The following is a 12,389-nucleotide window of genomic DNA, read 5'->3' as shown; positions in this document are numbered from 1 at the left end:
TGACCTTTCTAAAAAGAAACCTGATGATACCGCTCTCTTGCTTAAAACACTCCTTGAATAGTGTTTAAATAACTCATGGAATCACAGCTAAGATTTTCATCTTCCAGGCACTATTCTGAGCCCATTATACGGACTGACTCATTTAATGCTCACAAAAAAGAAAACCTTATGCAACAGGTATTATCACTATGTTCATTGTACAGATACCTGAAGCACAGAGAGGTAAGTGGCTTGCTGAAAGGCCAAACCCAAGCAGTCCGGTTCCAGAACCTGTCTTTCTTACTACTAATAGATTACCATTCATGCCGCCATTTTATTTTATTTTATTTATTTTTTTAAAAATATATTTTATTGATTTTTTACAGAGAGGAAGGGAGAGAGATAGAGAGCTAGAAACATCTATGAGAGAGAAACATCCATCAACTGCCTCCTGCACACTTCCTACTGGGGATGTGCCTGCAACCAAGGTACATGCCCTTGACCAGAATCGAACCTGGGACCCTTGAGTCCACAGGCCGACACTCTATCCACTGAGCCAAACCGGTTAGGGCAATGCCGCCATTTTAAAAAAGGAAATAGCCCCGTGTGTCTGGCATGGAATGATATCAGAGAGATACTTTTAAATGAAAGAAGTTGAAAAAATAGTGCATAATTCCATTTTAAATGGTAATGTATTAGTCTACCATCGAAAACAACCTGAAAGATTATGACACAACCATTAAGATATTTAACTCTCTACTTTGTACATGCCTATAAATATTTGGATGTTTTTTACAATGAGCAAACGTAATGTGAAAAAAGAAATCTTTGCTAAAGGACAGTCCTGTTAGCATTGCAGCTGCACAATCAGATCCTGATTTACCTCCCCAGCTTTACATCCCACTGGTCTCCATCCTTTATTCCCCAAATACGCCACCTTCTTTTCTATCTCTGTGCCTTTGTGCTTGATGTTCCTTTCGCCTGGGATGCAAATAAATGGACAGCGGTTGGGGGTCTCTTTCCAGGCCTGACTAAACTGTCACCTCTTCAGGGAAGCCTTGCATCAGGAAGGTGAGCCTCTCTTCTTCCGGACCCCAATCGCATTTGGCATGTTACATTATACTTACCATCTGGTCCCATTTCCTCTTCTATACTACATCTTGACCTTTTTTGAGGACAAATACTACCAATTGTTTTTCTTTATATCTGTTCCAACTGCAGGAATAGTGCTTGTCACATCACAGACATTCAATAACTATTTCAAGAATGAATAAGTGAAGGCACATTAGTAAGTGAAAGTCAAATAGCATAGCATGATTTAAAGAACACTTTCTAGCTAGTCTAAGAGATATTACAAGGCAGTACATGATTAATTGCTGAATGAATCATATACCAGTAATTGCTATAGAAATCAGAGGTGGTGTCTTATACATCTTTGTATATTCCCCTGAGCACCTCCCGTGGTGACTTGCTCATGGTGAAGTTCTGTGAATGAATAATCACTGCTTTTGAATCAAGTGATGATGGGCAATTGAAGAACAAGTGTTGTAAGTGCTGAATTAAGATGGATGAATAGTTTCTTGCTTAAACAGCCATCACCAGCCCCACATATTTGAGTCAGTAAGCTTTTGCTATGTGTGGGGAGCACTGGATTGGTAATTGCTTGGGGATGGGGAGGACACAAGAAAAGGTATATTCATTTGGGGAGTGCTGACTTAAAACCAGGAAACATTACATATACAACAGAGAATGGCATAACAGTGTACCAAAAAAAGAACTACACAAAATGTGACCAACTGTGCAAATGTTCCACAGGCAAAGGAGTGATGGGCAATGAGAGAAGAGGAAACCCTGTTTTGGTGGAGTATTTGGGAAAATATAATGGTGGGAAGAGCATGTAGGGCCATTAATTCAACAACTATTTATTGAGCATCTATTATGTGCCAGAACTTTGGTAGGTACTAGTGTTGTGGAGCGAACGCGAGTAAAGACCACTGGAGTCCAGACCAAATTAAAATTTAGGGAGCCTTTATTGCCGGCCGGCGACTGTTCTCTCTCCACGCAGGGAGATCAGAGAGCAGCCCCGACCCTTTGTGTCCAACCATATTTAAACCCGTTCACTACATCCTGTTTTTTGCAGAGCAAACAGTCTAAAACAATTTAAAACCAAGCAGTTTTCCTTAATTAAAGAGCCAGCCCTATTTGCGCTTAGTGGTTATCTCGCTGCTGGCCTTGGAAACAACACAGTTCTATCCAATTAAAAAATGCACCTGGCATGGCATTGAGAGTATGGGCATATCTAGTCTCTGGCCTACAAGGTCAGACAGCTAAGTTTATCTTCCTCATTATTCAAGCAGGCTAGAAAGCAAAGTTATTTTTTAGAATAAGAGTTCATCTAAAAAAACAGCAGAGAATTCCAAACAGTAGTTTTACAAAATAGGGGTTAGCCCTCTCACTAGGAGGAAGCATGCTCAAAAATTCCCACTCTCCAACACTAGAAAATACAATAAGTGGCTTTAGGTGATAAAAGTTTGGTAGCAGATATGGGAAAAAGGAATAGATAAAGTAACTGATTAGAGGAAAAGGACTGTGGCTTCAAAGATCCTTGGAATCTGATGACCTCAGGCTCAGAAGCAGAACTCAGAAGCATCATCAAATTCAGGGCTGTTCTGTCACACTGGGGAGTGGAAAATATTGACACATCTTATTTCACCAGTTTCTTCATCTAAGATTAATGACCTCATTCCCCTAATACCAATAAGGTGGGGCGGGGAGGGGGGGGGGGAAATGCCGTTGAACAGAACTCTCCCCCTCCAGCTGTACAGCCTCTCCTTTTGGTGGTTCTAATAAGACTCAATTGGTTATAGAGTCTATGACCAGTAAATGATCCAGAAAACTACAATTTCAATCTTTTTTAAAGATTTTTTTATTGATTTTTACAGAGAGAAGGGATAGGGGAGGGAAAGAACCATTGATGCAAGAGCGACACATCCATTGGCTGCCTCCCACCAGGAACTGAGCCTACAACCAGGGCATGCACCCCAACTGACTGGGAATCAAACCAGCAACCCCTGGGTGCCCAGGACAATGCCCAACCTACTGAGTCACACCACCAGCCAGGGTCACAATTTCAATTTTTTATTCTCATTCTTAATAAATGATCATCCAAAGTCTTGGTCTACAGATGACAACATGTCTTCTGATTTCCACCCTCAGCTACCTTTTCTTGGAAATTCTATTCCTTCTTTCTGCTTTGGTATGTTTGTCTTTCTAATTATTCTGGGGTGAGCAGTCCTTCTATTGCTATTACCACCTTTCACCTCTACCTTTTCTGTTCTAGCCGAAATGTTCTAGGTAGTAAAGAACTTTATCATTGGCCTGATTTCTTTTCTTTAGGAAGAAATCACTTAAAAACACTTGGTTCTTAGACTGAAGAGCAACTACGGCTGTTAATTTCTTTGTTCAGTTTCTATTTCACTGTTTCTCACACATTTAAAAAAACTGATCTGGTACAGCAATGATACAGGGCAAGAAACAGCAGCTGCCACATAATAAGATCCCTTGCCAATTAGGTGGTGACTCCAGTAAGGTGCCACCCTGCTTCTTCAGGATGAGGGATTCCCCCACTCCTTGCCTTAGACTTGGACTGAGAGTTGAAGGAGCCTGGAGTTATTACTACACACAAAACTCTTCATAGATGATGAAGCAGACCAGGGGAGTCAAGTTATGTGATCTCCAGGTTTCCTGACTTCCAAGCCAATGTTCTCTCTCTACATCATGCTAACTCTTACTGCATGCATAGCTAGCTAAAACAGGTATTTCATGGGTTAAATGGGCTTTGGCGGGCTAGCCTGGGAACCTACTATTTATTACAGTTTCTATGAGAAAACGAATTCTGAGTTGTGCCTGAGAATTCAGAACGTATTTCCAACCTCCTACTCTTCTTTTCACCACCCTGGTGAACACATTAGGAATGTGTTCATTCCCGGCCATTAGGAATGAAAGAGGAAGGCCATGTTGTCTTCTTAATAACACACTTGGAAATAAACATAACACAATTTATTGATAAAACTGAAGCAAATGTTTATACAGACAGCCTCCACAAATTTGAGGATTAATGGTTAGGAGGAATCTTTTAAAGTTATCCAAATTAGCCACTTGTCTTTCTTAGAAATAAATCTGTTCCTAATGCTTCCTCAGCCAACCAGCTGCAAAACCACACATTATTCTTTGAAAGAGGAGCACAGAAAACCAGCTTGCTTCCTGGGGCGTACGGGAGAGGAATCTGAAAATCCCAGCTATTGGGGTGATAAAGGACAGACGAGGACCTCTCCTTTTTAATAATAAAGCAAAATAAAGGGGTGGGGATAAAGGTAGAGCATTTAGATTGACTTGGAAAAATACTCCTTGAGGTCATTTACATAGTATCACTTTGCCTAATTATGACAAAGCATTGGGGATTACTCACATCATTAAATATGTCAAGTTAAATTATTTGATTGCAACAACCAACCTTCTGTTCATAGTTTCTAAGTCTTCATACTTTCTTGCTTATATAGTTGGGTTATGTGCTCACAGGTTTTAATACAAGATAAAGGAACAGTGCTCACCTAGAAACTGGAGGACAATGTACCTTGTACAATTAGAGGCAAAGACAATGGCAATGAATATGACTAATTATTTTACTTCCTATTGCACCAGCTTGTAAAATCGCAGGGAAGGATGGTGACAGCAGAGCTGTCTCCCGAAGCATCATATAGGAAACTTTTCCAGAGTTTCTTAGGACACCTTGTTACAACACAGCTTGTGATCCTCATTGTATTGAAATCCATGGTTTTGTTACATAACGTATTCCTAAAAATGTGTGCAAAAGTTGGGTAGTGGAAGTTGAATAAATTTATGTTATAATGGGTGGTTCTTTATCTAGAAAAATGACAAGTTTTTTTTTACCTCATCATCAGAGAGTTCTTTGATATTACACAGTACCAGTGTTTCATCAAAATTTTTTCATTTTCTTCTTTTACTTTTACACATGACCAATCACTTTGGGTATTCAACGAACATCTAGTGAGGGTTTAAGACTTTCCATTTTTGACTTGACACTCCTGAAACCCAGGTTTCTCAATAGCACTTCAATTTTATGTTTTCCACTTATTTTCACATATGCAGTAAGATATCCCAGTATTGCACAAACAATGATGTGTATGTAAAGATGCTGACACTATGGACTGGCAATAGATTGCACCATGTTATTGATCTAAATGCTGGTCAATCAGAGAATTTACAAAAATATAAATCTGGCATCCAAAACAAGGATTAGAGGTATTAAATATTTTAAAAATATAGCTTTTATCAAAATCCAGTGTGGTAAATACGGAGACTGTCTATAAATGAAAGGAAGGACAACCATACAAACATGATAATGTCTTGTTCTCCTTTTATCTCACATTACCCTGTTTCTCCCAAATAAGTGACAAGGAGAGTAAGGGGCCATTGAGGAGTGGCTACTATGTGCCAGACATAAGGTAGGTAGGTTATTTGCATAAACACACACACTCTCTCTTTTTCTTTTATCCTCACCCAAGGATATGGAGAGAGAGAGAGAGAGAGAGAGAGAGAGAGAGAGAGAGAGAGAGAGAGAGAGAAAGAAAGAAACATCAATGTGAGAAACATTGATCTGTTGCCTCCCTTACATGCCCCAACTGGGGATCGAACCCACAACCTATGTATGTTCCCTGACCTGGAACCGAACCTGCAACCTTTTGGTGTATCGAACGATGCCCCAACCAACTGAGTCACCCAGCCAGGTGCACAAACACTCTCTTGATGGTCATGGCCAATAGTGTATTTTATGTCAGAAAAAAACAACAACCAAGATCTCAGAAGCTATTAACTTCAATAGACCTTGTTCGCTGGACTGAGGAATGAGATCGAAAAAGAAACTTTAGCCAAAACCGGTTTGGCTCAGTGGATAGAGCGTTGGCCTGCGGACTGAGGGGTCCCGGGTTCGATTCCGGTCAAGGGCACGTAACTTGGTTGCGGGCACATCCCCAGTAGGGGGTGTGCAAGAGGCAGCTGATCGATGTTTCTCTCTCATCGATGTTTCTAACTCTCTATCCCTCTTCCTTCCTCTCTGTAAAAAATCAATAAAATATATTTAAAAAAAAAAAAGAAAAAGAAACTTTAATTATTAAAAAAGAACCCAATAAAACTGTACTAAATGATCTTTAATAGTGTGGCTTTTATACACCTGTGTAGGACAGAGAATAATTTCCTGGAAAACCACAAGATTTCTGACATTTTTTAAAATTAATAGGTCCAATACAAATTTTATTATATGTATAAATATAAAATTAAGGACCTGTGTTTTGAAGATAGATTGATGTGGCAAGGACTAAAAATTAATAACATACTTTAGGCTCTATATTCTCTGCACAAACAGATTTCCCAGCCCAGTGGTAATAATAGGTGTATAAGAAAATAACTATTTCTACTTTAGGCTCTTCCTTCCCCTTCTACCCCTTAGCCAAGGACCCTCCTCTCTCTTTATGGCCAGAACTAAGACCTATAAAGACGGCAGAGCAATAAATGGGGTCCCTGGCATCCCAAGCTTCTGGTTCCAACCACTAATAGATGTTCCTTGGCAGCATCACTTTTTTGAAAGCACACTGAAGTATTAATGCCCAAGTTTGGGGGAATACATGGGAAATCATGGAAGAAACTTCTGGAGGACAAGAGTCAGTCACTGACTGAATGTCTACATCTGGGCACTGCCTGAGGGAGCGGGCTTGGCTGTTTGGAGATGGAAAGTATGGTCACCTGGAATTCGCAGGCCCAGATTCTGAACTGCCTCTTCCTCTAGGCAGCCGAATACTCTCAGATCCAGACGTCTGTGGAACCTTGAATTTGACTTCTAGATCAGGGAAGCTGGGACTAATCCCTCTCTGAAGGCCTTTTCAGATTGTTGTCTGTGACCAGCCCTGGCATTTACACACCCTCCTGCGTTTGACTGCAACACCAGCCTCCTGTTCCCAGTCTCTCAGTCTTCATACTTTGTTATTTACATAGTTGGGTATCTGCTCACAGGTTTTAATACAAGATGAAGGAACAGTGCTGGCCTGTTCAACAGAAAAGTCGAAGAATCGTTTAAAAATCAGGATATGTCTTCTTACTTGAATACTGTAAGTACTAAACCATGACCACTTGTAGAAATTAGTCTGGACTAACAAATAAGTAAGGCCTAATATAAATGCATTTCAGTAAAATCATGTGTAATGTACATTTCTAACCAATCTTTCAGGCTTCCGACATGTCAAATTAGAGGTAAGTATCCCAACTAAGTCTTCATCCTTTTGGCAAACAAGGGTATGGGTCAATATACTTGGCAATGGTGACTAAAGCCCTTAGTTTTTCCCTCCTTCATGCCTCAATAATATCTTCTTTAAGGAAAGCCCGAACCAGCAGCGCCGCAACAATATCAGTAATGAGAGTGGGTCTCAAGGTCAGCAGTCACGCCATAAAATGCAACATGAAGACATCATTAGCAGGTTGGAAACTGCTCGTCTCCAAGTCCTGGAGTAGGCAGCTTTCAGGAGGTGGAATCAACGACCTCTGCGTGGAACAGGTGGAGGAGGGTGGAAGATCTCCCTGGCCGGAGGCCTGGAATGAAAGGTAAAGCAAAAGCATGACCTTGCAGATTGTGATGTGAACAGGATTTCCTATGTCAAACACTGCAAATGAGGAAGGATTCCTCTCTCCAGGTTGAAAACGCACCGTAACAGTTTAGTGATTGCCAGAGCGGAAGGGGGCTGGGGAGAGGAAGAAAAGGGAAAGAAGGGATAAATGGTGATAAAAGGAGACTTGACTTTGGGTGGTGAACACATACAATATAATATACAGATGATGTCTTGTAGAATTGTGCACCTGAAACCTGTATAGTTTCATTGACCAGTGTCACCCCAACAAATTCAATAAAAATAAAAAAGAAAATGCACCGTGATATTTATTGGAATCATTCTTATTAGGTACTATGCTATGTGTATAATTATAATAGATACTTTTATTTGAGATGGAAGAGTCTTTAACCTTTGTAATTACTGCATAATAATTTTTTTAAAAGAAAGATAAAGCAACTATTTAAAAATGAATTTGATTAAGTAGTTCTTATGCATCCATGATTTGCTGCAAATTTGGTCTGTTATACAGAGGACATGTTCCTTAATTAATGAAACTGGCCATACATAGGGACCTCCGAGTGACATACATGCTAGCTGTGGCTCACCATCCTCACTACACATTAGAATCACCAGTCGAGCTTTGAAAAATACCAATCCACAGGCTCTATCCCAGACCCATTCCATCATAACCGCTAGAGGATTGGGCTCAAGCATCAGAACATTTTAATAGTATCTCTCCCCCAACCAATTGTATTAACCAAGCATTTCGTTTTCTGATGTTTTAACATCTGGGGTCTTGCTGATCTGGGCCTGAAGAGGCTGCCCCTCGAAGGGTAAACTAATTCCTAGAGATAGCAAACAATGTACCTGGGAGCACACCTTTCATAGTACCCAGAACTGGAGGGGGGACTATCCACCTGCCCTAACCACCTCAGGGCTAGGTGCCTGACACTAGAGGCAACCCCTTTGCTCCAGGCCTGCTGAAATTACTCAGTTCTAAATCTGCTAACCATCTCACTGCTCCTTCCTGTGGAAACCACAACAAAAGCTCTTCTCACCTACAGTTTTCCCCTCCCATTCTCCTGACTAAACCCAGTGCCCTCCCTCCCCCACCCCTTTGGGATCTGTGAGTATAACAAACTGTCTTTTCAACAGCAGTCATCCCTGATCTGTTGACTTGCCATACCTTAATTGACAAACACCTTAATTGTAAATTGAATAATGACAAAACCTTAATTGTAAAACACCAGGAATTCAAATATGCAGCCAGGCAGGAGACACACTATAGCAGGAAGGTCCCTTGAGAGAAGAAGTGAGAATTTCCGGTCTGCTTCTCACAATGACTTCCTCATGGGATCACTAGGTGTGTTATCCCCACGCCACATTTGCTTTCCTAAAGCCCCCCTCCCTGATATTCTGGATGCTTTTTGAATAGTCCTAAATGACACTCCAGATAGACTTGGATAAGTCCTTTTACAAACAGGTGCAACGATTGCAGGTGGTATTTCCACATGTGTGCTCTAGACCCAATATCAATTCTCTTGGAAGCAAGTCAGTAAGTCAAGAAAGAAAGCTTTGTCAGGTGCTGCAGTTGAACTGTGTTACCCTGGAGTTGCATACTTGAGGATTAAATGAATCAGTGAGTAAATATTTACTAAATGTCTTCTGAATGCACATTTTGTATAGGTCAAGGAAATGACAAGAATGGGAAAAGAAAGGCTCTCTCAGGAATGACAGAGAGAGGCAGAAGTAGGAAAAAATAACCACAGATATCCTCAGGAAGTCCTGCTGTGGCCCCTGGGAGTAGCTGGTTTTATATGGTTGTCTCTTTATCCAGAGAAAACAAATGGGCAAATCCCCTTCCATCTCCCCAGTCTACCCTATGAACTGTGGGCTTATAGGAGAAAGCCAGGGACAGTCAGATGATACCACTTCTTCCTTCCTTCCTTTCTCCTTCCTTTCTCCCTTCTTCCTTCCTTCTTTCCTTCCTTCCTCCCTCCCTTCTTCCTTTCTCCCTTCTTCCTTCCTTCCTTCCTTCCTTCCTTCCTTCCTTCCTTCCTTCCTTCCTTTCTCCTTTCTACCTTCCTTTCTCCCTCCTTCCTTCCTTCTTTCCTTCCTTCCTTCCTCCCTTCTACCTTTCTCCTTTCCTTTCTTCCTTCCTTCCTTCCTTCCTTCCTTCCTTCCTTCCTTCCTTCCTTCCTTCCTCCCTTCTTCCTTTCTCCCTTCTTCCTTCCTTCATCCCTCCTTCCTTCCCTTCTTTCCTTCCTTCCTTCCTTCCTTCCTTCCTTCCTTCCTTCCTTCCTTCCTTCTTTCCTTTCTATAGTAGGTAAATATCTATTATCCATCTACTCCTGGATATGGGATGAAATAACAACAAGTAAAATGGGCATAGATTCCATATTCACGGTGCTGAGAATGTCATAGATGAGAATGACAATAAAGAAAGTCAGTACTCTACTGAGTGTTTTGACCAGGAAAGTCATAACCTATGGGAGCATATAGCAGAGACACTTATGCACATGTCTGAAGGACGAGTTCAAGTTCTCTGAACCTACCAAACACAGGTAATGACACCTCCATTGGAATATTTTGTGAGGATTGGACATCACTATTGGAAAGAGGGTAGCACAGTTTCTGGCTTAGAGTAGGCACTCAAGAAGTAAAGCTAATAATTTATCAATATAATTAAAGATCTATTCTTAGATCTTTTTCCTACGTATGCTCTCTGAGCCTTACTTTCATCTTCCACCACGAAGATCACCATGATTCCCTCCTCGCCCCACTCTGCAACTGGGTTGGGTCGGCAAACAAACCATCTCTAACTTTCATTCTGATGAGCAACCCCAGAGAAGGTTTGGAAGTCCCATCTCAGGGAAATGGATTTGTGATTTTAAACATTTCAGAACCATGGGAGAAAAGAAGTATTGAACCAACCAAGGGTGGCCTGTGGGGAGACAGCCTCTGCAGGACCCTGGGAAGCCAGAGCCAGAGACACGACTGTCCAGAGATACTGGGCACTGGTTGCTTTCTCCTCCCTGTTGAGGGTTGAGGTCTCAAAGATAAGTTTAGTTCAAGAACCCAGCAATCTGATGTTGGTTAACATTCTTTTAAAGCAGCACTGCTGTCTTGCTGGGTATGATTTTGTATGGTCATAGCATTGGTAAAAAATATATGTTGAAGTTTCTCTATTAATAAGTAAATAGCTTTGGTCTCAAGTCCCCTCACTCCCTGACCACTTCAGTCCCTCCTGGAACTCCACAGGCCTCTTTACAAGCCCAGCTTTAGGATTAACCCGGTACTGCGGGAGCCCCCAGAAGTGTGTTTGGATTAGGTGGTAGTGGGCTATGCCTTAAAGGGGACTTCATAGATTGTTAGTGACTGGCAAATCACTAGTAAATGGCAAAATAAGTTCAAAAACAAAAGGGCAATGGCTCAGCAAGAATTTTTTTTTTCTCATCTGGCAGGACCTTACCGAAGAAGAGGAAGGCATTGCCAGGTACCCACCCTATAGGGACTAAGAAGCCATGCAAAGATAAAGTGCATCTATCTGTTCCTGCTCTTGTCACATCTGCCTTCCCTGATCTTGAAATATGCTGGGAACTTACACCAGGTGGGAGTGTGAAGCCGCTTTCCACTAACCCAGCCGTGGGCAAACTACGGCCCGCGGGCCGGATCCGGCTGTTCTATCCGGTTCTCTTGCTCTCCCCTCCGCTCCTTTACTTTGAATTTATATTAGTTCACACAAACACTCCATCCATGCTTTTGTTCCGGCCCTCTGGTCCAGTTTAAGAACCCACTGTGGCCCTTGAGTCAAAAAGTTTGCCCACCCCTGCACTAAGCTATAGTCCACCTGTGGTAGATGACATGAGGCTAACTGTTTAACCCAAACTAAACAGTACCAGTCCATCCACCCACCCACTCTTTCATTTACATGGTAAATATAAATATTTGTTCAATTTCTAGTATGTTCTGGTTACGATGGTAAGCATGGAGAGAGTAGAAAAAAAATTTTTTTAATCAAAAATAGTTTCTATTCTCTTGAGGTTCACCATCGACTTGAGGAGACGGGTATGTAAACATGGGCCACAATGTGGAATGAAGTATCATCGAGGTGTTTGGGGAATCACAAGAAAGTTCACCCAAGAGCATCAGGGAAGGCTTCAGAGAGGAGGTGGTACTTGGACTGAGTCTTAAAAGATGTGTCAGGATTTCCTAAGCAGAGACTGAAGACAGCATTTCAGGCAAAAGGAGCAGATTGAAGAAAGACAGGGTACAAACTGGCACAGCTCCCTGGGGATTTTAAAGGGGTGGAGCCTTGGTGAATACAGCAGGGGGGTGGGACTTAAGGCTAGACGGAGATTAGAGCTTGCTAAAAAATATAGAATTAAATGTGAAAGCGTATATGCCAGGAAGTGACACCATCAGCTATTTCTGTTCTAGAAAGTGCACTCTGGTTGCAGTGTGGAGGAGGGACCGACTGGAGGCAGAGAGGTAAATATGGGCCTCTGTGGATGAACTTAGGTACTGGCAGATGGAGAGGAGGGGGTGCATCTGAGAGCTGGAAGGGCAGCAGAATGGACAGGGCCTGGAGACACGCTGGATGTGGGAGCTGCGAGGGAGGCAGGAATGGAGTTACACTAAGTTGAGGCACATGAATGTTCATTAATTCAGCCAAGTTCACAAGTGACAGCCGGAGGAGACCTGTCTCCAGGTGGCAAGGTACTAGAGCCATGC

At 41.9% G+C, this 12,389-nt stretch overlaps 1 protein-coding gene across 1 annotated transcript in view; it reads right to left on the bottom strand.

Annotated features, from left to right (window-relative positions):
• Window positions 1-6,188: 6,188 nt before the first annotated feature.
• The window catches only part of PIK3AP1 (phosphoinositide-3-kinase adaptor protein 1), a 105,449-nt gene continuing 99,248 nt past the window's right edge, over window positions 6,189-12,389 (bottom strand). The window contains exon 17 of the mRNA XM_080687895.1: window positions 6,189-7,638. Coding sequence (XP_080544021.1) covers window positions 7,581-7,638 — 58 coding nt within the window. The 3' untranslated portion in view covers window positions 6,189-7,580. The remainder of the gene's footprint in view (window positions 7,639-12,389) is intronic.

The sequence above is a fragment of the Plecotus auritus genome (assembly GCF_963455305.1).
Source record: "Plecotus auritus genome assembly, chromosome: 9".
Taxonomy (NCBI): domain Eukaryota; kingdom Metazoa; phylum Chordata; class Mammalia; order Chiroptera; family Vespertilionidae; genus Plecotus; species Plecotus auritus.
Note: the sequence above shows the minus strand (reverse complement) of the source record. Positions and strands in the feature narration are given on the sequence as shown.